Source organism: Oncorhynchus keta, chromosome 33 (assembly GCF_023373465.1).
Source record: "Oncorhynchus keta strain PuntledgeMale-10-30-2019 chromosome 33, Oket_V2, whole genome shotgun sequence".
In the NCBI taxonomy this organism is placed as follows: domain Eukaryota; kingdom Metazoa; phylum Chordata; class Actinopteri; order Salmoniformes; family Salmonidae; genus Oncorhynchus; species Oncorhynchus keta.
In genome coordinates, this window is record NC_068453.1 from 9329977 (window position 1) to 9355448 (window position 25472).

At 44.0% G+C, this 25472-nt stretch overlaps 1 protein-coding gene across 1 annotated transcript in view; it reads left to right on the forward strand.

Moving 5' to 3' along the window:
- The window catches only part of LOC118365930 (synapsin-3-like), a 124483-nt gene that overhangs the window by 95539 nt on the left and 3472 nt on the right, over positions 1 to 25472 (forward strand). Inside the window, 7 exon segments of the mRNA XM_052491828.1 lie at positions 2636 to 2698; positions 5930 to 6072; positions 7001 to 7075; positions 7344 to 7446; positions 23364 to 23495; positions 23670 to 23700; positions 23857 to 24019. Of these exon segments, the coding sequence (XP_052347788.1) occupies positions 2636 to 2698; positions 5930 to 6072; positions 7001 to 7075; positions 7344 to 7446; positions 23364 to 23495; positions 23670 to 23700; positions 23857 to 24019 (710 nt within the window).

The following is a 25472-nucleotide window of genomic DNA, read 5'->3' on the forward strand; positions in this document are numbered from 1 at the left end:
AGCAATTTCCAAACGCCTGAAGGTACCACATTCATCTGTACAAACAATAGTATGCAAGTATAAACATCATGGGACCACGCAGCCGTCATACCGCTCAGGAAGGAGACGCGTTCAGTCTCCTAGAGATGAACTACTTTGGTGTGAAAAGTGCAAATCAATCCCAGAACAACAGCAAAGGACCTTGTGAAGATGCTGGAGGAAACAGGTACAAAATTATCTATATCCACAGTAAAACAAGTCCTATATCGACATAACCTGAAAGGCCGCTCAGCAAGGAAGAAGCCACTGCTCCAAAACCGCCGTAAAAAGCCAGACTACGGTTTGCAACTGAGCATGGAGACAAAGATCGTACTTTTTGGAGAAATGTCCTCTGGTCTGTTGAAACAAAAACTGTTTGGCCATAATGATTGTTATCTTTGGAGGAAAAAGGGGGAGGCTTGCAAGCCGAAGAACACCATCCCAACTATGAAGCATGGGGGTGGCAGCATCATGTTGTGGGGGTGCTTTGCTGCAGGAGGAACTGGAAGTGCTTCACAAAATAGATGGCGTCATGAGAATGGAAAATTATGTGGATATATTGAAGCAACATCTCAAGACATCAGTCAGGAAGTTAAAGCTTGGTCGCAAATGGGTCTTCCAAATGGACTATGACCCCAAGCATACTTCCAAAGTTGTGGCAAAATGGCTTAAGGACAACAAAGTCAAGGTATTGGAGTGGCCATCACAAAGCCCTGACCTCAATCAAGGAAAATTTGTGGGCAGAACTGAAAAAGCGTGTGCGAGCAAGGAGGCCTACAAACCTGACTCAGTTACACCAGCTCAGTCAGAAGGAATGGGACAAAATTCACCCAACTTTTTGTGGGAAGCTTGTGGAAGTCTACCCAAAACCCAGTTAAACAATTTGAAGGCAATGCTACCAAATACTAATTGAGTGTATGTAAACTTCTGACCCACTGGGAATGTGATGAAAGAAGTAAAAACTGAAATAAATCATTATCTTGTCACACCCTGACCATAGAGAGCCTAGGGCGTGACTGTGGGTATTCTAGTTTATTATTTCTATGTGGTGTTCGAGTTTATTTTTCTTTGTTGGTGATTTGTATGGTTCCCAATTAGAGGCAGCTGGTAATCGTTGTCTCTAATTGGGGATCATATTTAGGTAGCATTTTTCCCCACCTGTGTTTGTGGGATATTATTTTGTGTCCTAGCATCCTTGCGTCTTTCGAAGAGTAGAGCGCTGTGATGATCAACACCAACAAGGCAACATCCAGACCGGGGTTCTTCTCTGGTTCTGTTCAGTCCTGTCCACTGACAGCCAGACGAAGTGTGGATAAAACGATAGCAGCAGCTGCCTTTGCCCTAGCAGATCTGTCAGGCCTGAGCTCACGGCTGTGTGCGTACTCTGGCTGTGTGCCCTCTGCTCTGACTGAACATCTCTCCTCTGCTTATCTAAATGTTTTCTCTCAGTGTGTGTCAGGAAGAGTCTGTGTTTTTGTACCCAGGCCCACCTTATAACTCTGATGTTTTGTGCTGTAACGACTGCAGTAAAGTGATGTTACAGACACACCCCATTCATGTTGTTCAGGTAATTTGCTCCTCAGAAGAATACTTTATAGACAAATTAACCGTTTTTATCATGCCATATCACGACTTGACATATTATATTATTCACACCACCATAACACTAACTGGCCAAGTTTCTCTCGTGTAATATATACATTTCTGTCAGAATGCACGTCACTGATGTGATGGCTTTGATACTGTCTAATCTAACTAAAGGGGGCTGTTATATAGCGAACGATGACGCAAACTCTCCCGTGAGTCTATATCTCATTTCTGTGTGCCATTTCAAACAAGTGGGGGGAAAATAAGAGATTTAGAAAGTGGTTTCAAACTGGATAAGCCTTCTCTTTAGACGACATTCCCATCTAACAATGGTGTCAGGGGATCGATCAGTGGCAAGAATGTGTTTAAAGAGGACGTTTGAAGTCGTTTGTTGACGTTTCCTCCTCCTCTCACATTGCACGCCACTCTATGAGAGAGCCCATGACGCCTGCGGTGGGGCTGGGTTGTCTAAGCCCATCCCAAGAAGCTGTGGCTGTGGTCTCTCGCTTTCTCATTTCCCAGAACTTCTCTTTTGTGTAATAAACCAACATTCTTCAGAAAATACCTCATGCTACCCTAAATTGGGAGGCTTTAAGTTCAACGTGGTAGTTCCATAATGGTCTTTGAGAAGTCATTCTCTTTAAATTAGGTTTTGATTCGATACCATACGCCAGATCTGAGCTATGCCTCGCAATTACGTTTAAGGAGGAACTTGTGTTCTGCTTTTAGTAGTCAGTCACTCACATGCACCTTACAGTTCAATCTAAGCCAATTCGTAGTCGTGGAGCCCTTGTCAATCATAGTAGGTACAGGAAGACACTGGTTGTCATTAGGGACCTCGGTGTAGCTCTAAAATGCTTTCCCTGCTCCACAGCCCTGTCACGCTAACCATTACGACATCACGGTTGCTATTCAGAGAAATTTTCTATCCATTTAGTTGGTAGTAGGACTATAATGCATACCGCATGTCCTCTCCTCTGCCGGTGGTTTTCCAGACTATGGTAACGTTCTACTTTGTCTTCTTTCCCAGGTGACGACACCAACGTTCCCCGTGGTGGTCAAGATGGGCCATGCCCACGCCGGCATTGGCAAGGTAACCCCCCCCCCCAAACCACACACACACCACCACCACTAAGGTCTGGGCACTCCCTAGCTGCTCATCTCTCCACCCCACCATTACATGTCTAGTCTTGATTGGTTTGTGTTTGTAATGCTAACCTATTACATACTGTGCAGTAAGGAGTTGAGCTGTACATAACAGACCAGGCTCCTTATCTCTTCTCTGTGTATCTCTGAGCCAAAGGGATGATGGCATGACATCCCTTCCATAAGCAGACTATCAGTCTCGGAGAGGAGGTGGAGACGGGTGTGAAGCTGAGCTGGATCTGGTCCTTGTCGAAGCCCATGATCTCACAGCCTGTCTGATAGGAAGGGACTTTGGGGGCTTTTCCAGGGGGTTTTTACATGTTATTATGGAGTTAGGGAGGAGATATGGGCATGACGTGGGCACCGGCATGCTGATCAGTGTCGGGATCTGAAGACCTCTTCTAGTTAACTCATTAAGGCCTGGATATGCTACTGCAAGTGTGAGTCTGCAGCGGTGCAGAAAATAGACAAAGCTTGAACATGGATATATCCTAATTTCTCCTTATATTTTATTCCTCCTCTTTGTTTCACCATTTTGTTCTACAGCCCATGTTGTTCTACACTTCATCCTCCATTGAATACAACATTCTAAACTCTGGAGAGAAGCCGTCTCATGTCTCGTAACCCCAAGACTATTTTTCTCATTAGGCCATTGTAAATAACAACAAGGATTAAAACAAGCATGTGACTGTTCGCCTCGGGGCACCCAGGCACCGGGCAGGCAGCATAACAACCCAGCTAAGTGGGTCATTAGCAAGTGGCACCACCACAGGGTGCGCTCAAACACACAGGGAAGCAAGCAACACACACACACACACACACACACACACACACACACACACACACACACACACACACACACACACACACACACACACACACACACACACACACACACACACACACACACACACACACACACACACACACACACACACACACACACACACACACACACACCACACACACTTTCAACAGCATGCAGTTCAGTGAACAGTCAACCAAAGTGAGTGATTACTAGCCCCAAATGGAGCCCACCTTCCTCACATATAATACAGAACCTCCCGGGCCGAGTCTGTGTGTTCACACAGTACACAGGGGGAAGCACTTCCTATACGTTTATCCCCCCTTTCCATCTGAAGGGCTGGGTGGGGTTTCCTATTTTACAGGAACCTGGAGTGCTATAGAGTTCCCACATGCCCTCTGGCTCACTTAGCATAGGCCCATTGTAGACCAGGACCTCACTTAACTCCTCTGACCTCACAGAGGACTTAGAACTGGGGGAGAGAAGAGGGTCTGGATGTAGGCCATTCAAGTGCTCCACATGGCTTTTAAGTTGAGCTGAGAGTCTCTTGACAAAAGACATTGGTTAAAATTCAAGTATCTGGAGTTGTGGAATTGGGACTAGGACTATGGCCAGTGTTACGATTTTCAGTTGTTTTTTCAGTTGTTTTTAACACTACGTTTGCGTAACCTAATGTAATAAACTGCAGGGGGTTTTCACTTCAACAGTTCTTTATGATCCGTAGCCTAAGTCAAATGTTACGGCAATATCTTGTAGGATGACAGGGTGAATACCCGTTAAAAAAAAGATCATGATTGGCTACTTCTATCTTCCCATCCTAGTCTAACGTCAATCCATTTTTTTGTATTTCTTTTTAATGATATCAGATCTCAGAAAGAGACCTTTACAGCCTGTCCATCGCATGGAGTTGTTAATCCTGGTTTGGGGAGTTACGAATGGCTCACTAAAGGGTAGACAGACTTAACAGACACTAGGGAATATTTCATAACCATCGAAACTGGGTAGTGTCCAGAATCACGTTGCTTTCCACCTCAACCAGCTCTTAATCCAACTGCCAGTACATACCCTCTAAATTACCTTATGGTTTCTGCTTCCAGTAGTATAGTTTACTTTTACACCGTGGTTTGGCTCCTTTTTCTCTGGCTCTCCAGAGGTATTGGGTTATACCTTTGGAACCACAGTGGGTAGCCAAGTGCACAAATACTTTCCTCATATGAACAGAGGAAAACCATTTCCCCCATTTTGTCTAGCTACCTCCACCTCCTTGTCAAACATACTCAAGATGCTAAGTAAGAATCTTCAAAAGTAGTTATGACAAAACAGAGAATGAAATGCCTGATCCACAAAGTGGGCCAACTCATATCTTTACCATAGGAGACCTCTTCATCTCACTTGACAATTAGGCCACAGGAGAGAAGAAGAGACGAGCTGAAAGGAGAGAGGAGTGTGGGTGGGGAAGGGAGAGCATCAGTCCAATCTGTCCCTGTCCACGACAGCGCCTCACTGTTGCCACCGACTCCCACTGCCATGACTGATGAATCATAATACCAAAGATAACAGCCAGAGGGGATGATAATGAGAGTCAATGGAGGGAATATAAAGGGAATGTCCAGGACTCTGGCTGCTATCATCATCCATCATATGGATGATGTACATTCAGACAGCCGTACATTACGGGCTGTTGATTTATGGCTGTCTACTACTCCTCTGACCCTTCTCCCGTGGTCTGAGGGAGTTTCTGGAGTGTTGGAATCCCACTTTTGTTAGCTATCAATACAGACATATCTGGTTGGTACTTGAATTTCTTAGGCATAGTGTGCCTGTCAGTTAATATATTTAATCAAACTTGTTTACATTTAAAAAGACGAAAGACACTGTAGATTAGCATGTACTGTATGAAAAAAAGGAATCTACAGAATTTGAATGTTTGTTCTCCTTGGATAAGTTGTGGGTCGATTGAATTTAGCTACTGTTTGTCATTTCCATCAAAATGTTGTCTAGCATATTAGTGGTGGAAGAGGTGAGTTTACTCCCTTACTATGTAAAGGGCTTTTGACCACCTACTGCAGGTGGAAACCCGCTATATAAATGCAATCAATTATTACTGCACTGTCTGTATATGACGTCATTGTGTACCTGATGAACTCTCATGGATGTGAGAAACATGCAGCTCCTAAAATCCTAACATTTTCCAGAGAGGAAGCTTTTCATTGTCCTGTCTGTGTTGGATTTACATTCCTGTGGGATACTAACAGTCTACTTCAGCTCCTGTCTCATTGCTTTTACAGCATGTTTGGTAATTAACCATCACAAAGCAACAATTAGGCATATCTTCCTGCCGATTAACTAATTAGTGGTGTCCTCCTGTTTCAGATCAAAGTGGAGAACGAACATGACTTCCAGGATATTACCAGTGTGGTGGCGCTGGCCAGAACCTATGCCACCTCTGAGCCCTACATCCTGTCCAAGTACGACATCAGGATCCAGAAAATCGGCAACAACTACAAGGCCTACATGTAAGTATGATGTCGTCTCTATGCCGTGTACACTGGGTTTTGTCTGTGACTTGGACATGTCAGCAATGAATGTGACTAGAAGGATACTATATGGCTTGCATGCGAATGACTTTACCAGAGAGAGAGGGGGGGGGTTGACATGGAAACAGAGACGGATGAAGAGAAACATTAAAAGAGACAGAGAGATAGAGAGATGGCTAGAGAGACAGAGACAGGCCCAAGAATAGTCCATCCTGCATACCAATATGAGCGTGGGAATAGGCCCATGGTACGCCCTTCCCAGTCAGTGGAGCCATGCAGGGCTCTCCTACACAACAGCACCTTCTCTACCCAGGGACAACGACCAGGATTGCACCCTGAACTGGCGTTCCATTCTGTCTCCCCAGAGGGAATTGACAGGATCAGCCGACGTGACTGTGACCACTGGGCAACTTCAGCCTTATAGTCTCAATCTCAGTTTGAACTAATATAATCTTCCCTGAGCAACCAGCCACTTCAATTTCAAATGCTCAACAGCACCCTCTTGTATACAACAGACCTTTGCAATAAATGTAAAACACCATGCACAGTAACAATGAAAGTGTGAATCTACGCCCTTTCTACTTTCACGTTTCTCAATCCGAACAATTATTGCCTGACTAAAACGAGTGGAATTTACCTCCTTATCTCCACTTATTTCCTCGGCACCAGTCATGAAAGCACGTCTCCAACCGACCGTTACACAAACATAATATAGGCGTACATTGCAATCGTCATCAGTGTAGAATTCAACGATAACAGACCCCCCCTCCCCCAGGTTCTTCCGTTGAACTACAAAAACACAATGACTAAGCTGGCTGACCATTGCTTTCCATTCCGGTCCAGAGAATAGCTGAATGCCTGATTCATTTCCTTGATTTTCTCTTTGATTTGATCTCACCTTTTCTAGGAGGACGTCCATCTCAGGCAACTGGAAGGCTAACACAGGCTCAGCCATGCTGGAACAGATCGCTATGACAGACAGGTAAGCCGGCCTATAGAGACATTGAGACATTCTGAAAGCTTAAAGATTTATTACTGTGTTTATTAATGTGCACACAAGTAATTACAAGACAATGTGATGGGAGTTTAGAAGGCAAGTGAAAAGTGCAGGTGCAGGAGTGGTAAAAACAAACAAACCTGAGTGTTTCAAATATGTCATACAAGCCCTTGAGGTTAGCAAAAGTTGTTTTTCACTGCCCAGGTCTGTTTTGTAGTTGACAATGACAGTTGTGGATGTCACTGTGTTCCAGATATCGTGCGTGGGTGGACTCCTGTGCCGAGATGTTCGGGGGCCTTGACATCTGTGCTGTGAAAGCCGTCCACGGGAAAGATGGCAACGACTACATTATCGAGGTCAGTTGATTCTCAGCATGTCGAAGCAAGTTCTGTATAAGAGAATGACACAGTATCTCTTAGGCCTTCTCCTTCAGGTCAAAAAACAACAACAAACAAACACAAGACATATCTCATATCATGATCACTGTATGTGTTCCTAATATAATATTTGCCAGACTACGTACTGAAGGATGTTCCGGCAACACGTGGTGTTCACCATGTATGCTAACCACGTTTGAATTGCATGAGTCATAATAAACAGGGCGTGAGTAACAATGGATGGTGATGGAAGATCATGTCAAGTCCAGAAACATGTTTATTAAATCACATTTCTCTGGTGGGCGATATCATTTTCAAAGTCATCATGAAGTAATAGATTGCATTGACAGACAAGAGTTTGGCGGGCGATGGTGGAGGACGAGGGCGCAGTCGGGATAGATCAGGCATGATTAGGCCGAGTCAGAGCAATGAAAGAATGATTACGCCGTTAGACCAAACACGGCGGTCGGTATTCATACAAAGGCACGGCTCGCCGGCTGCCCACGCTGTCTGTCTGCCTGCCTGCCTGCCTGCCTGTCTGTCTGTCTGTCTGTCTGTCTGTCTGTCTGTCTGTCTGTCTGTCTGTCTGTGCCTGCCTGCCTGCCTGCCTGCCTGCCTGTCCTGTCTGTCTGTCTGTCTGTCTGCCTGCCTGCCTGCCTGCCTGCCTGCCTGTCTGTCTGTCTGTCTGTGCCTGCCTGCCTGCCTGTCTGTCTGTCTGTCTGCCTGCTGCCTGCCTGCCTGTCTGCCTGTCTGTCTGCCTGCCTGCCTGCCTGCCTGTCTGCCTGCCTGCCTGCCTGCCTGTCTGCCTGCCTGTGCCTGCCTGCCTGCCTGTCTGTCTGTCTGCCTGCCTGCCTGCCTGCCTGCCTGCCTGCCTGCCTGCCTGCCTGCCTCTGTCTGTCTGCCTGCCTGCCTGTCTGTCTGTCTGTCTGTCTGTCTGTCTGTCTGCCTCTGTCTGTCTGTCTGTCTGCCTGCCTGCCTGCCTGTCTGTCTGTCTGTCTGCCTGCCTGCCTGCCTGCCTGCCTGTCTGTCTGTCTGTCTGCCTGCCTGCCTGCCTGCCTGCCTGCCTGCCTGCCTGCCTGTCTGTCTGTCTGTCTGCCTGCCTGCCTGCCTGCCTGCCTGTCTGTCTGTCTGTCTGCCTGCCTGCCTGCCTGCCTGTCTGCCTGCCTGCCTGTCTGTCTGCCTGTCTGTCTGAAGTCATAGATACCTGAGGAAACGTTTTGTTTTCCTCAGTTGGTTCAAATTGCAGAACTGAGGAGAAGATTTAGGGAGGACCATAGAGATCAAATATAGTGTTTTGTTCTGTGGGGAAGACCGTGTGTATTCAAACCTGTGAAACTCAAGGGTCAGATAGACACAGACATACTGAGAAACAGAGATCTTATCATTGGAATCAGTTGCGGTACAATGTATTTAATTGTTATTTTTCGTCAACAATCTACACAATATACTATGTCAAGGTAAAAAAAGATGAATGAAAAATAAAACACCAATATACCTTGATTAGATAAGTATTCACCCCCTGAGACACTTTTTTTTATTAAGAGCTTTGCACACCTGCATTGTGCAATCTTTGCCCATCATTTTTTCAAAATTCTTCAAGCTCTGTCAAAGTGTTTCGGGGTCATGGCTATTCAGCAATTTTCAAGTCTTGCCATAGATTTTCAAGCAGATTGAAGTCAAAACTGTAACTTGACCACTCAGGAACATTCACTGTCTTCTTGGTAAGCAACTCCAGTGTAGATTTGGCTTTGTGTTGTAGGTTATTGTCCTGCTGAAAGGTGAATTCCTTTCCCAGTATCTGGTGTAAAGCAGACTGAAGCAGGTTTTCCTCTAGGAATATACTTGTGCTTAGCTCCATCCCGTTCCTTTTCATCCTGAAAAACTCCCCAGTCTTTACCGATGTCAAGTACACCCATATCATGATGCAGCAACCACCATGCTTGAAAATAAGGAAGCAGTTACCCAGTGATGTGTTGTGTTGGATTTGCCTCAAACATAAGGCTTTGCATTTCCTGTAGGCCAAAAAATGCATTCCTTTACCGTATTTTTCTGTAGTATTACTTTAGTGCCTTGTTGCATACTTTTATTTGACCTGTATTTAACTAGGCAAGTCAGTTAAGAACAAATTCTTATTTTCAATGACGGCCTAGGAACAGTGGGTTAACTGCCTCGTTCAGGGGCAGAACGACAGATTTTTACCTTGTCAGCTCGAGGGAGCCAATCTTGCAGCCTTTCGGTTACTAGTCCGACACTCTAACCACTAGGCTACCTGCCGCCCCTATACATATGCATGTTTTGGAATATTTTTCCAACATTTTTATTCAGTATATTTGTATTTTTCTTCTCATTTTATTGTGGGGTCATTACAATGTTGTTGATCCATACTCAGTCAATGGCCTCATGGTGACATCCCTAAGCAGTTTCCTTCCTGCAGCTCAGTTCAGAAGGAGGACTGTGTCTTTGATGTCTGTGTATGTCTTATTTGTTATTGGTACCAATCTACCAATCACTGGCGTTCTTTATGAGGCTTTCAATAAGCTCCCTGGTCTTTGTAGTTGAAATTGTAGTATTGAAATTCAATACTTGACTGAGGGAACTTACGGATGTTGTATGTACAGTATGGAGGACAGAGGAAGGGGAAGTCATGAAAAAATATTTCACAAAGTTTGAGTCCATATAACTTACTATGTGATTTGTTAAGCCAAATTGAACTTTTGCACTAATTTAGGCTTGCCTAGACAATGTGGGTGAATACTTATGCAATTACTATTTTAGTTATTTAATTTTTTACAACATTTACATTTAAATGTATTTCAATTCCACTTTGTAACACAACAAAATGTGAAAAAGTTCAAAGGTTTATCATACACTACAGTTGAGGAACAGTGGGAAAGGAATTCTGCTTTGAAAGTTGATCAACTTGCGAACCCCACTTTTGAGAAAATAGCCCTTGAATGTTTTGGTACTTCTACTGGAGGCCTCTTCTTTGTCTACAGCCATTCAGCATCTTACACACCATCTTAAGCCTTAGCCCCACCCATATTTTGAAGGATTCACATGTGAGGCCATGTGCTAAACAGAGTGAGCACGGTAGTGTACTAAACAACCAAAGATGTCAAGACTAACGGCTGGTTTTTACTACGTCTATCGACATGTCTGTAGACTGTTGTCGCAGTGACATCATGAACACTCTACTGTCGTCCGACAGCAAACTTGTCTTGTCGTTATGAAAAAGTATAAACACAAAAACAACAGGCTGCATGACATCAGCAGCCTGGTGGTCCAAAATAGCAAAACTGGTGTATTTTAACACCAATAAACACATCTGTTTAAAAATGTATTTAGTAAATGTCAATCTAGTAAACCAGGCAACCAAAAGCAACTTTCTAAATAATGTTTTGGTTCGTTTCTAGCTTGTTAGTTAGCTAGCTAATGTTAAGTTAGCTGGCTAGCCTGTTAAAATAATGTCCATATCATATAGATGACAACGTCTTAACTTTAGCTCATTTGTATTCATTATTACAGGAAAATAAACTCACAACAAGATCATTATTTACAAGTTAATGGCGAGCTAATTACAGATAATAGCTTACGGTTGTGAGTGTGACAAAATAAAAGCAAGGCATTCTACCAGAGAATTTTTGAACTTGGACACTGTCTCGTTGGCCTAACGTTATATCCCAAATTGACTTTGGTGCAGGTCATGTTGTTCTTCACATTACTGTCTCTGGTAAACACACACTATATCAAATAAAATCAAAGTTGCATAGTGGAGTCTTTCTATTTAGACATGGTGCTAGCTAGCTAAACAATGAACCATAATCCAAACTCATAATGTTAATACCGTGCATGAATCTGCTGGTAGCTAACCAACTAGTTCAATGTTAGCTAGCTATAACTAGTAATGCAAATGGCTCTGAGATACTAATAATATTACTGCACAGATCATACATGTAGTGTTAGCTAGTGAGTCAGCCAGCTAACGTTAGCTAGCTAGCTAACAGTACGCTATAACTTGCAATGAAAACAACTTTCTGACAAATTAGAAATGTATAATATCTGAAAATGTAGCTAGCTAGACTCTCTTACCCATATACATGGATGAACACGTCTCCCTCTCTGCCATGGTTGCCCTTAGATTGAAGATGTAATCCGGAGACAGGTATTCTATACAACAGCCTTCTGGGTGTTCTCTTTTTGACTCCCTCTGCATATTTACAATCAAACGCCATCATTTTTTCCATCGCCTTAGCTATCATACACTACTTCCACCTTGCATTCCACTGATTTCAAAACTCGGTTCTCCAGAAAGTGGAGAGCAACACTTTTTCAGTTCTTGAGAACCACCCAATGAGAGTGGTATAATAAGTGCCTTTGTGCGACAGACATTATCACACACCATAACAACCTCTGGCTGGGTTTACATTGGGCTGCTGGGCAGCACGGCGTGGTGAACACTTGTTGCTGTAGAACACATCTGTTTAAAAGGAGCAGATACACCGTTACACCGAGCAGGCACTTCCTGTTGTTCCACTTAGCTCACATTGACTGCAGACAAGGCCTATAGCTACAACCACGCACAATACACAGAGATAACTGGATTGCCCTAACCTGACGTTATTGGACAAGCGAAGAAACGCAGGCACACACACACACACACACACACACACACACATATACACACAGGGTAAAAAGAAGCTTCGGCAGGCTGAGATACGTGCATGGTCGTGACCTGACGTACTGTATTGGGACTGGTAAAAACATGACATAGTGCAGCCGTCTCAGTGCTTAGGTAGCTCCATCTCTCACAACCGGCCCAGCGTCTCGTTTCCTCCAGACAAGCCTGGTTTATCTCCTCTCACAGGGCAGTTTATGGACCGACCGGTGGCAAGAAGAAGGGGTGGGGTAGGAGGAAGAGGAAAGAGCTGGTTGTGTGAGAGTGTGTGTGGATTGGACAATCGAGACAATTCAGAGGGGTGCGTGTGTGCTTGCGCATGTGTGTGTGCTCGCGCGCACGTGTCTGTGTGCGTGTGTGCGTGTGTGCATATGCATGCTTATGTGTGCTAGCTTGCACCTGTGTGTGTGTGTGTGTGTGTGTTTGCTGCACACCTGCACAGTTGATTTACGGTGCAACTGACTGCCAGCTGTTGTGAGTAACTGTCCCTGGTGCAGCAGGCCAAGCGGAACCCATTTGTAAGCCACTGTTATTGATGAATAGTTCTGTTCCCAGTGTTAATTTATTTCATAAAGCAGGTGTTACCTATACTTTTGATCTCATGGAAAACAAAACAGAATTGATTTACTATGCCAATTTAACCTACTTTTCTTGGTTGCATTCCATAAATCATTAGACTTTTCCAGTTGCAGAGGGTGATTAGACATAATTTCGGTGCTAACCTGTCTGTGATATGGTGTACTATAGGTTATTGTGTTATGTATCTACCACAGTATAACTTTGTCCAAAACACATTTTCTGGCATTCTTCAACGGTCCTTATTAAATATAAGCCATTAAACTCACTGTACCACTGAAAGGAGGAAATTAAGGACAAGCATACAATGGACTCCTCTGTGCTTTTCCTCTAAACACATTACCATGTCCATGTACAGGAGTGGAAGTTAGAAACACTCATGAATGTTAGATAAAATGAGATAAACACTTTGAAATGGGTTTATATTAAAACCGGTAAAACAACAGGAATGTTCTCGTACAAGAACCGAAACCAGTTTTGCTTTGAATGACCTTTAACCTTGAGAGATTACTGATGAGACCCCAAAATGTTTGAGCTTTTACTCATTCACATAAACAGTTTTCAAAATGCTTAAGAAGGGTATTTCCGATCTGCATCGTCATCTCAGATCACACACGCATCTCTCCAATGTGGTGTGTTTATGTGCAGTCCCCTCGTGGGCAGTTAGATGTAAAATGACCTCTCGGCCCGGTGCTCTGAGTTGTCCATATTTAGCTTGCTCTCTAACATGCGTCAACATTCTCTCTTAGCCTGATGTTTCTAGGGTGGAGGCCAGCCTCCCACCTACCCATCTGTCATCCTCTTTCTCTCTAGGGTGGAGGCCAGCCTCCCACCTACCCATGTGTCATCCTCTTTCTCTCTAGGGTGGAGGCCAGCCTCCCACCTACCCATCTGTCATCCTCTTTCTCTCTTCCCATTGTAGGAAGGGGCTTATAATCAATGTGTGTGTGACACACCGGTCTTAGAGGTCTGAGACAGACTGTGATCGCAGCAGTGACACAGTCACGTAACAATGTTCTGTGACAAGGAGAGTTCTACATACACACACACACACACACACACACTGTGGCGGCAGGTAACCCAGCGGTTAGAGCGTTTTGCCAGTAACTGGAAAGGTCGTTAGTTTGAATTCCAGAGGCGACGAGGTGAAAAATCTGTCTGTGCCCTTGAGCAAGGCACTGAACCTTCATTTCTCCAGGGTTGCTGTTGTTAATGGCTGACCTTGGCCGTGACCCCACTCTCCGAGGGTGTCTCAGGGGGAGTTGGGATATGTAAAAAGCACATGTTTTTATAAGAAACCACCAAATTATACACACCCCTCGACTTGGTGGCATTTAATTAGTGTGAATGGTAACATAGCAATATTGCACGCTCCTGGCAGTGGGAACCTGTTTGTGTTCCAGACAGACATTACACATGGTGCCAGGTCGTAGTTGTAAATGAGAACTTGTTCTCAACTGGCCTACCTGGTTAAATAAAGGTGAAATGTAAAAAAAAATGTTGACACTTCCCATTAATGAAAAGTAATGGGTGTTTACATTCGCTTCATATAGAATCCACTGGTACTGATCTCAACATGTGGGTCATTCCACTAATTCGGTGCCTTTTGAGTGTAACTTTAAAAAACATTTTTAAAACATTTTGTCACAGAGCAAGAACAATTTCATAAAAACATGTTTTCAGATCTCGAGGTTAAATACATAAATGACTATAGTAAGTGCCTATTCAGTGCCAAATAAAGTCACAGGGTTGACGATTTCATCTTAAATCAGCCATAAATCCCCTTGTGACAGGGTGAATGGAAGCAATGGAGTGGCAATTTAGTGGCAAGCTTCGCAAAGAAAAGTATATTGTTAAAACATTTATAGTCTGTATCTATGTTTATTCCAGGAAGCCTGGTGAAGTTCCATGGCAGAAATAGAGCTAAAGAGGGGTCGGAACCCGGTGTCAATCAGTGATGCCTCGCAACACATCAAACCAATCAAATACCTTGCTTGGGCGGAGCTCCAGATTAGTATCGTCGGAGCAACAGTTATGTGGACAAGAAAAATCAACAAAACAAGCACTGGTGACAAAACATTTTAGAACGTTTGTGGCACACTGGTTTTCACAGCATTTCGCTGTTCTTTTAATATGAGCTAAAGCTGCAGCAATGGGGGAGAAATGGTCTACAGTGCTGGCCATATCAATATTTAGATGTGTTTTCTGAAGTGTTATTTGGCTGTAAAGGCTAGCATGAGGGACAAGACGTAGCTAGCCACAATGAGGTTTGTATCAGGTTTCAAGACCCAAGTGCAGACTGTGTAGAAGTAACAATGTTTATAGTAACAACAGGGGGAGGCAAACGACAGGTCAAGGCAGGCAGGAGTCGATAATCCAGAGAAGTGGGGCCAAGGTACTGGATGGCAGGCAGGATCAGGGTCAGGGGCAGGCAGAGTGGTCAGGGGCAGGCAGAGTGGTCAGGCAGGCGGGCTCAGAGTCAGGACAGGCAGGGGGCAAAACCAGGAGGGCGAGAAAAGAGAAACTGGAAAAGGCAGGAGCTGAGACACAAAACGCTAGTAGGTTTGAACAAACAAGACAAACTGGCACAGACAGACAGAAAACACAGGTATAAATACCCAGGGGATAAGTGGGGAAGATGGGTGACACATGGAGGGGGGTGGAGACAAGCACAAGGACAGGTGAAACAGATCAGGGCGTGACAGTTTGTTTTGAGAAAAGTCAACTAACCTTGTAAGCTTCCTAGGTATAACTAACTCGCTAGCTACTAGCTAGGTCTCTTTCTCTCACGATTATAAAGCCAACAAAATGTTACTAAAAACAGAATATTATTGACCTAAAAGGTTAGCAGTGTTGGCCCAGTTGCTAGCTTATCCAGGGTCAATAAAGCTATAGGAACAACTGCAATAATTTTCCAAGCAACATTGTGAAAATGAATAAAATAAAATGAACCTCGTAAAATTTGACCTGTAATGCTCATCTCCTGTAACCTAATTGCCATCTTCTTATTTTCATACTGCACCTACTAAATTACAAGGGTTGGATTTACACTTAACAATTGTACACGTCAGTACTTAAAAGGCATCTGGTATATGGTTTGCCTCATATACATTATCTACTGGTATCATTTTAAATGAAGAACATATCTCAACATGTAAACAATGTGTGAGTTTAGCTATTCTCTGCTTCAAATGACAGACGCCCATAAGGCCAGTAATGTCATCAGACTGTAGGCGTATGGCTGCATTGGAGATGCATGACATATGATAAGCTGCGAAACGGATTCACATGGCTGATATACTGAGAGAGAGAGAGAGAGAGAGAGTGACAATCAAATATAACAGATCTTACAACTAGACACAAGGGAAATGTTCATTTGAGAACACAACACAGACACACATATACATTAGAGACAGAACCCCTTCCCCTCTTTATTGCCGCGTTGGGATATGTGATTAATCAACATTAACACTACTTTATTTCAAATTATATTTGAACAATTAAAACAATTAAAATACCACACCGTGGCAGGTAGGCTAGCGGTTAAGATGGTTGTGGCAGTAACCAAAAGGTTGCTTGTTCGAATTCCTGAGCCAACTCGGTAAAAAAAAATCTGTCGGTGCAATTGAGCAAGGCACTTAACCCTAATTGCTCTTGTAATTCACTCTGTATAAGAGCGTCTGCTAAATGACTAAAATGTAAAGAATCAACACAATTCAAAATGTACAAATAAGCTAACTTGTATGTAAAAAGTAAGATGGCGCCGGAAAAGAAGGCAGGCGTTTTACCTCCCTCCAACCGATTGTATTTTTTGTTTTTTTATTTGCGTTGTTTATAACTACCGTCTCTTGTGACCTAAAATAACTTCTGGACATCAGGACTGCGATTACTCACCACTGACTGGCAGAATTAACAAGTCTGACAAGGCCGACGCAAACGATATACTGCTTTCTCGGGACCAGACCCAGATCTCCGTGATTTGCATGAAGAGGTGGAGTAAAAGGGTCCGGAGGGCGGGCTGCCTTCTAAGAATTCGTAGGCGATCTAATAAACCCCCACTTCCTTCCATTCTGATAGCAAACGTGCAATCTTTGGACAATAAAATAGATGACCTACGTGGAAGATTAAACTACCAACAAGACATTCAAAACTGTAATATCTTATGCTCCACGGAGTCATTGCTGAACGACGACACTATCAACATAAAGCAGGCTGGTAATACGCTGTACCGGCAGGATAGAACAGCGGGGTCTGGTAAGACAAGGGACGGCGGACTATGTATTTTTGTGAAAAAGAGCTGGTGCACGATTTCTAAGGAAGTCTTGAGCTATTGCTCGCATGAGGTAGAGTATCTCATGATAAGCTTTAGACCACCCTATCTACCTAGTGAGTTTTCATATGTATTTTTTGTAGCTGTTAACATACCACCACAGTCAGAGGCTGGCACTAAGACAGCATTGAAAGAGTTGTATCGCGCCATAAGAAAACAAGGAAACGCTATCCCAGAGGCGTAGCTCCTAGTGACCGGGGACTTTAATGCATGGAAATTGAAATCCGTTTTACCAAATTTCTTTCAGCATGTTAAATGTGCAACCAGAGGGGGGAAAAAAAACCTTTACGCGTACAAAGCTCTCGCTCGCCCTGCATTTGGCAAATCTGACCATAATTCTATCCTCCTGATCCCTGCTTACAAGCAAAAATGAATCGTACTACACCGGCTCTGACGCTCATCGGATGTGGCAGGGCTTGCAAACCATTACAGACTACAAAGGGAAGCACAGCCGAGAGCTGCCCAATGACACGAGGCTACACGACGAGCTAAACTACTCGCTTCGAGGCAAATAACACTGAAATATGCACGAGAGCACCAGCTGTTCTGAAAGACTGTGTGATCACGCTCTCCGAAGCCAATGTGAGTAAGACCTTTAAATAGGTCAAAATTCACAAGGCCGCAGGGCCAGACGGATTGCCAGTACGTGTCACTGCGAGCATGCGCTGACCAACTGGCAAGTGTCTTCACTGACATTTTCAACCTCTCCCTGTCCGAGTCTGTAATAACAACATGTTTTAAGCAGACCACCATAGTGCTTGTGCCCAAGAACACTAAGGTAACCTGCCTAAATGACTACCGACCCGTAGCACTCACGTCTGTAGCCATGAAGTGCTCTGAAAGGCTGGTCATGGCTCACATCAACACCATTATCCCAGAAACCCTAGACACACTCCAATATGCATACCGTTCCAAAAGATCCAAGATCCACAGATGATGCAATCTCTATTGCACTCAACACTGCCCTTTTCCCACCTGGACAAAAGGAACACCTATGTGAGAGTGCTATTAATTGACTACAGCTCAGCGTTCAACACCATAGTGCCCTCAAAGCTCATCATTAAGCTAAGGACATTGGGACTATACACCTCCCTCTGCAACTGGATCTTGGAATTTCTGACGGGTGGTAATGTTAGGAGGTCCTGGACTTCCACCCCCAGGTGGTAAGGTTAGGTAACAACACATCCGCCTCGCTGATCCTCAACACAGGGGCCCCTCAGGGGTGCGTGCTTAGTCACATCCTGTACTCCATGTTCACTCATGACTGCACGGCCAGGCACGACTCCAAAACCATCATTATGTTTGCTGATGACAACCGTGGTAGGCCTGATCACCGACAACGATGAGACAGCCTATAGGGAGGAGGTCAGTGACCTGGCCGTGTGGTTCCAGGACAACAACCTCTCCCTCAACGTGATCAAGACAAAGATGATGAGAAAAAGAGGGCTGAACACATCCCCATTGTCATCGGCGAGGCTGCAGTGCAGCAGGTTGGCAGCTTCAAGTTCCTTGGTGTCCACATCGCCAACAAACTAACATGGTCCAAGGACACCAAGACAGTCGTGAAGAGAGAACGACAAAACCTATTCCCCCCCAGAAGACTGAAAAGATTTAGCATGGGTCCTCAGATCCTCAAAAGGTTCGACAGCTGCACCATCGAGAACGTGGCTGCATCACTGCCTGGTATGGCAACTGCTCAGCCTCCGACCGCAAGGCACTACAGAGGGTAGTGAAAACAGCGTAGTACATCACTGGGGCCAAGCTTCCTGCCATCCAGGACCTCTATACTAGGCAGTATCAGAGGAAGGCCATACAAATTGTCAAAGACTCCAGCCACCCTAGTCATAGACTGTTCTCTCTGCTACCACACGGCAAGCGGCACCAAGTCTAGGTCCAAGAGGCTTCTAAACAGCTTCTACCCCCAAGCCATAAGACTCTCGAACACATAATCAAATGGCTACCCAGACTATTTGACTGAAACACCCAGTAGAACTAGAGCATGGTTGGCCTGATCCGATTGTAACAGGTTTATACACTGTGTTATGTTTAACTGTATTTTTGTGTACATTTTTTTAAACATACAGTGCCTTTCTGTTACAGCCTTATTCTAAAATGTATTAAATTGTTTTTTTCCCCCTCATCAATCTACACACGATACCCCATTGTTTGTTTTTTGCAAATGTATTAAAAATAAAAATGGAAATATCACATAAATATTCAGACCCTATACTCAGTACTTTGTTCAATCTTGGTTTCATCAGACCAGAGAATTTTGTTTCTCATGGTCTGAAAGTCCTTTAGGTGCCTTTTGGCAAACTCCAAGCCTCCGCCTGGCCACTATACCATAAAGGCCTGATTGGTGGAGTGTTGCAAAGATGGTTGTCCTTCTGGAAGGTTCTCCCATCTCCACAGAGGAACTCTGGAACTCTGTCAGAGTGATCATCAGTTTGGGTTATTCGTCACCTCCCTGACCAAGGCCCTTCTCCCCCGATTGCTCAGTTTGGCCGGGTGGCCAGCTCTAGGAAGAGTCTTGTTGGTTCCAAACTTCTTCCATTTAAGAATGATGGAGGACAATGTGTTCTTGGGAACCTTCAATGCTGCAGAAATGTTTTGGTACCCTTCCCCAGATCTGTGCCTCAACACAATCCTGTCTCGTGGCTCTACGAACAATTCCTTCGACCTCATGGCTTGGTTTTTGCTCTGACATACACTGTCAACTGTAGGACCTTATATAGACAGGTGTGTGCCTTTCCAAATCATATCCAATCAATAGAATATACCACAGGGTGACTCCAATGAAGTTGTAGAAACATCTCAAGAATGATCAATGAAAACAGGATGCACCTGAGCTCAATTGCAAGTCTCATAGCAAAGTGTCTTAATACTTATGTAAATAAGGTATCTGTGTTTTATTTTTAATACATTTGCAAAAAAATCTAAAATCCTGTTTTCACTTAGTCATTATGGGTTAATGTGTGTAGATTATGAGGAAAATGTATGTAATCTATTTTAGAATAAGGCTGTAACTTAACAAAATGTGGAAAAAGTAAAGGGGTCTGAATACTTTCCGAAGGCACTGTAGGTAGGTCTACACATATAACTCATGGCATATAGGATATAACCTTAATCTCTTAGGAAATTCATTGGGACCTCTTCCTTTATCTGCAAACAGGCTTTCATGCTTTCCATATCTAAGGACAGAAAAAAATCACAAAGAAACAGGCGTCATTATACTCAAATTTGACAGCACTAAATATGATGTTGCTATTATTTGTTGAGGGTTCTGCTCTCTACAATCATACCTCACAAACTGGAACCACTACATCTCCCTCAATGGCCACACTTCAGACTCAGCTGCAGTTATAGAGGGTGTCCCCCAGGGCTCTGTGCTGGGTCCCTTACTCTTCCTCATCGACATCCTCCCCTTGGTCAGATCCTCTGTCACTTCAACCTTGACTTCCACTGCTATGCCGATGACACCCAGATCTACCTCAGCACCAAATCCCTCCTCAAACCACCTCTGACCCACATTGAATCCTGCCTCTCTGCAATAAAAACAACACTGACTTAAGCTCAACAGTGATAAAACAGAACTCCTCCACCCTCACCAAAGTTGGCAACCTCACCCTCACCATTGACGACACCACTGTCTCTCCCTCCCTCCATGCACGAAACCTTGGTGCCATCCTGGACTCCAACCTCTCATTTGACCACCACATAAGACAGACTGTCAAAACATCATTATTTCACCTCCGCAACATGGCCAAAGTCAGATCTTCCTTCTCCCGTCCTGCCGCTGAAACTCTCATACGTGCATTCATCTCCTCCCGTCTTGACGACTGCATCTCACAACTCTCCAGCATCAACTCAAGCTCCCTCCATAAGGTTCAAAACTCTCCTCACCCACACCAAGTCCTGGCAGCACATCAGTGACAGGGCCTTCTCCAGGGTTGCTCTTAGGCTCTGGAACTCCCTCTCTCCAGCCATCCATGACTCAGAGTCCATTACTATCTTTCAGTCTCTCCTAAAGCCCCACCTCTTTGACAAGGCCTACCCTTAAGGCTTGCCCCTCCACACACCCGTACAAGCAACGAAATATACTACCAAGACACTCCTCTCGTCACCATACTGAGCAGCACCTAACCCTTACCCTACCCCTTACCCTACACCGGGTTCATATCCAAATCCCAACCGTCCCATACACTGATTCATTACACTCTTTCCCTTCTTTGAGCCCACCCCTCTCTTTATTCATGTCTTGTTTCGTCTGATGTTTTGATTCCTGTTGCTTTTCTTTTTCCATTTCCATGATTGTAAAGCGACTTTGGGTCCTTGAAAAAAGCGCTATATAAGTATGTATATGTATTATTATCATCAAGCTGTATTCAACTGAAATCGTTTGCACGAATAGTTCAACAACATCTGTGTGAGAATTGTTGGCACACATACTTGGGCATGTACTGGGCACTTGCCATTCCACATAAAAAAAAAAACATTACACACCATCATAGAAATTATTTAGCTAAAGTAAACAAACAACAGTAGCCTCTTTTTGAGTTTCTGTACTGCCCATCCCGAGTACAGACTGCACCATTTCCAACCGATCTTTCCATCCCAGAATACAGTGTACAAAGCAGCAGCAGAGAACACTGTGCAGCCCAATGAAAGAGGGGGAAAACAACACCTCTCCTCTATGTTCTAATACTAAAGGGCAACTAACTGCAGCCTTGTCATCTGCTAGATGAGTCTATATATCCCAATAAATCACCAGGGTGTAACCGGTACTCTGGCTGCCACTGCACCACGTTTGAAGTGGCTCCTGGCTTGCAGTGGGTCCCGGCTGCAGCTGCCAGTCCTCCAGGGCTCAGTCAGTCCCAGCCCCTTATGGTTATGGCCAGTGGTGGAAAAAGTACCCAATTGTCATACTTGATTCAAAGTAAAAGATACCTTAGTAGAAAATGACTCATGTAAAACGGAAAGTCATCCAGTGAAATACTACTTGAGTAAAAGTCCAGAAGTATTTGGTTTTAAATATACTCAATTATCAAAAGTAAATATTATTGCTAAATATACTTAAGTATCAAAAGTAAAAGGACAAGTATAAATAATTTCAAATTCCTTATATTAAACAAATCATACTTCATCATTTTCTTGTTTTTTTGTTTACAGATAGCCAGGGGTACGCTCCAACACTTAGACATAAGTGTTTTTGGGTGTCAGGGAAAATGTGTGGAGTAAAATGTACATAATTTTCTTTAGGAATGTAGTGAAGTAAAAGTACAAATTAAAAAAATTATAAAGTACAGATATCCCAAAAAACGACTTAAGTAGTACTTTCAAGTATTTTTTACTTAAGTACTTTACACCACTAGTTATGACTAAGGGGCCACACTGCCAGGCACATCACCTGCCCAGTTCTCTTCCTTCTACCCATCTCCCAGCTCTCCCAGCTGCACGCACGCACGCACGCACGCACGCACGCACGCACGCACGCACGCACGCACGCACACACACACACACACACACACACACACACACACACACACACACACACACACACACACACACACACACACACACACACATACAGACACTCGCCTGTGTACACTGTGTACATGGGGAACATGGATAAAAGGAGTTCTGTCTGTTTACAGTTTGCTCTGGCCACAATGCGTGCAGTGGCCTGATACCACTCTGGGGACATGACACATGCATTCTGCTGGCAGTGTTCCCTCTGTTTTCTCCCTCAGCCTGTGAAACAGGCTTTCCTCTGTTTGTTTTGGTTCTCATTTGGCGTGGCATTGGCACGACCCTCTCATGCAGAGGAAAGCATGGCTGGTGGATTGGTGGAGAGCCACATGCTTTGCGGAGATGGTTTCAAACAAAGCACATGTGTTTTGAGTTGAAATGCTACGGTGGGGAAAGTTTATGTTGAGTATGTTGAATATTTTGATGTATTTGATGTAATAATATGTCACATCAATAAGTCACATCTCTCATGTTTATGCCTATAGTACTATAGTATAGTATAGTGTAGTATACACTATAGTATACACATATACACATATCAGTAGTCACGGTGCTCTAACATCAAAACTGCAGTGAATTTCACCCCCTCACCATCATCTTCATCAGGCATAGCTGCTCAAATAAGATGTTCCAATACTGCTCTCTAGTGGCAAGAATGAAGTCAATCACGTTGAATGGATTTACAGTGAATTTCCCATTTACTTGCATTGACTCAGTCGAGAATCCCTGCCAATACTGTGTAGTTGTTCTTCACTCTGATTGGTGTACCTCTCCTGTGTCATCTAGGTGATGGACAGTTCCATGCCTCTGATTGGTGAGCATGTGGAGGAGGACAGGCAGCTGATCACTGATCTAGTGATCAATAAGATGTGCAGCGTGCTGCTCGGGATCAACACACCACAGCCCATCGCTGTGAAGGTAAATCTCTTTCACCTCCTCTCCAGAGTGTAACACTATTATGGATTTGCATTTGAATTTATCATCTAGATTTGATCTCAGAAGTAATTAAGAATTGCTTCAAATAAGATTATATCAAACCAACCATGCATCATGCACTATTACTGTCCATTTTCAATGCTTTTCATTTCACAGCCACAGACGACCCAGCCAAGAAGGGCCCAAGGTAAAGAGACCTCCATCGACATCTTATCACCAGTTTGATTGCTACAACATTTGATTGTTGTTGTGGTGAATATGAACATTATGATAGTGTTGAGAAATACACATAGTAGTGCCTTGAGTCTCTAAGACGAAACACGATTGCGTGTTTGCTCTGCAGGTGGGCATCGCTCTGGCTCTAGTTCTCCCTCCCAGTCAGCCCAGGGTTCTCCTCAGCGAGCCCGCTCAGCTAACACCTCTCCCAGCCAGGCCTTCCAGCCCGGACCCATCCCACCTCCCGTTGCCACCGGCCCCTGCTCCCAGAAACAACCTCCTCAACTGAAGTAAGTCAACGCATCAAGTGCCCTAAATCTCATCTCCATGCTCATAGCTGATGTTAACATGGGTGTGTAATACGAATATTAACTTAACAGAAGAATATAATTAAGCAATAAGGCATGGGGGGGTGTGGTATATGGCCAATATAACACGGCTGAGGGCTGTTCTTAAGCACGACTCAACTCTGAGTGCCTGGATACAGCCCTTTGCCATCATGGTATGTTGGCCATATACAGTCTCTTGCGAAAGTATTCGACCCCCTTGAACTTTGCGACCTTTTGCCACATTTCAGGCTTCAAACATAAAGATATAAAACTGTATATTTTTGTGAAAAATCAACAACAAGTGGGACACAATCATGAAGTGGAACGACATTTATTGGATATTTCAAACTTTTTTAACAAATCAAAAACTGAAAAATTGGGCGTGCAAAATTATTCAGCCCCTTTACTTTCAGTGCAGCAAACTCTCTCCAGAAGTTCAGTGAGGATCTCTGAATGATCCAATGTTGACCTAAATGACTAATGATGATAAATACAATCCACCTGTGTGTAATCAAGTCTCCATATAAATGCACCTGCACTGTGATAGTCTCAGAGGTCCGTTAAAAGCGCAGAGAGCATCATGAAGAACAAGGAACACACCAGGCAGGTCCGAGATACTGTTGTGAAGAAGTTTAAAGCTGGATTTGGATACAAAAAGATTTCCCAAGCTTTACACATCCTAAGGAGCACTGTGCAAGCGATAATATTGAAATGGAAGGAGTATCAGACCACTGCAAATCTACCAAGAACTGGCCGTCCTTCTTAACTTTCAGCTCATACAAGGAGAAGAATGATCAGAGATGCAGCCAAGAGGCCCATGATCACTCTAGATGAACTGCAGAGATCTACAGCTGAGGTGGGAGACTCTGTCCATAGGACAACAATCAGTCGTATATTGCACAAATCTGGCCTTTATGGAAGAGTGGCAAGAAGAAAGACATTTCTTAAAGATATCCATCAAAAGTGTTGTTTAAAGTTTGCCACAAGCCACCTGGGAGACACACCAAACATGTGGAAGAAGGTGCTCTGGTCAGATGAAACCAAAATTGAACTTTTTGGCAACAATGCAAAACGTTATGTTTGGCGTAAAAGCAACACCCTGAACACACCATCCCCACTGTCAAACATGGTGGTGGCAGCATCATGGTTTGGGCCTGCTTTTCTTCAGCAGGGACAGGGAAGATGGTTAAAATTGATGGGAAGATGGATGGAGCCAAATACAGGACCATTCTGGAAGAAAACCTGATGGAGTCTGCAAAAGACCTGAGACTGGGATGGAGATTTGTCTTCCAACAAGACAATGATCCAAAACATAAAGCAAAATCTACAATGGAATGGTTCAAAAATAAACATATCCAGGTGTTAGAATGGCCAAGTCAAAGTCCAGACCTGAATCCAATCGAGAATCTGTGGA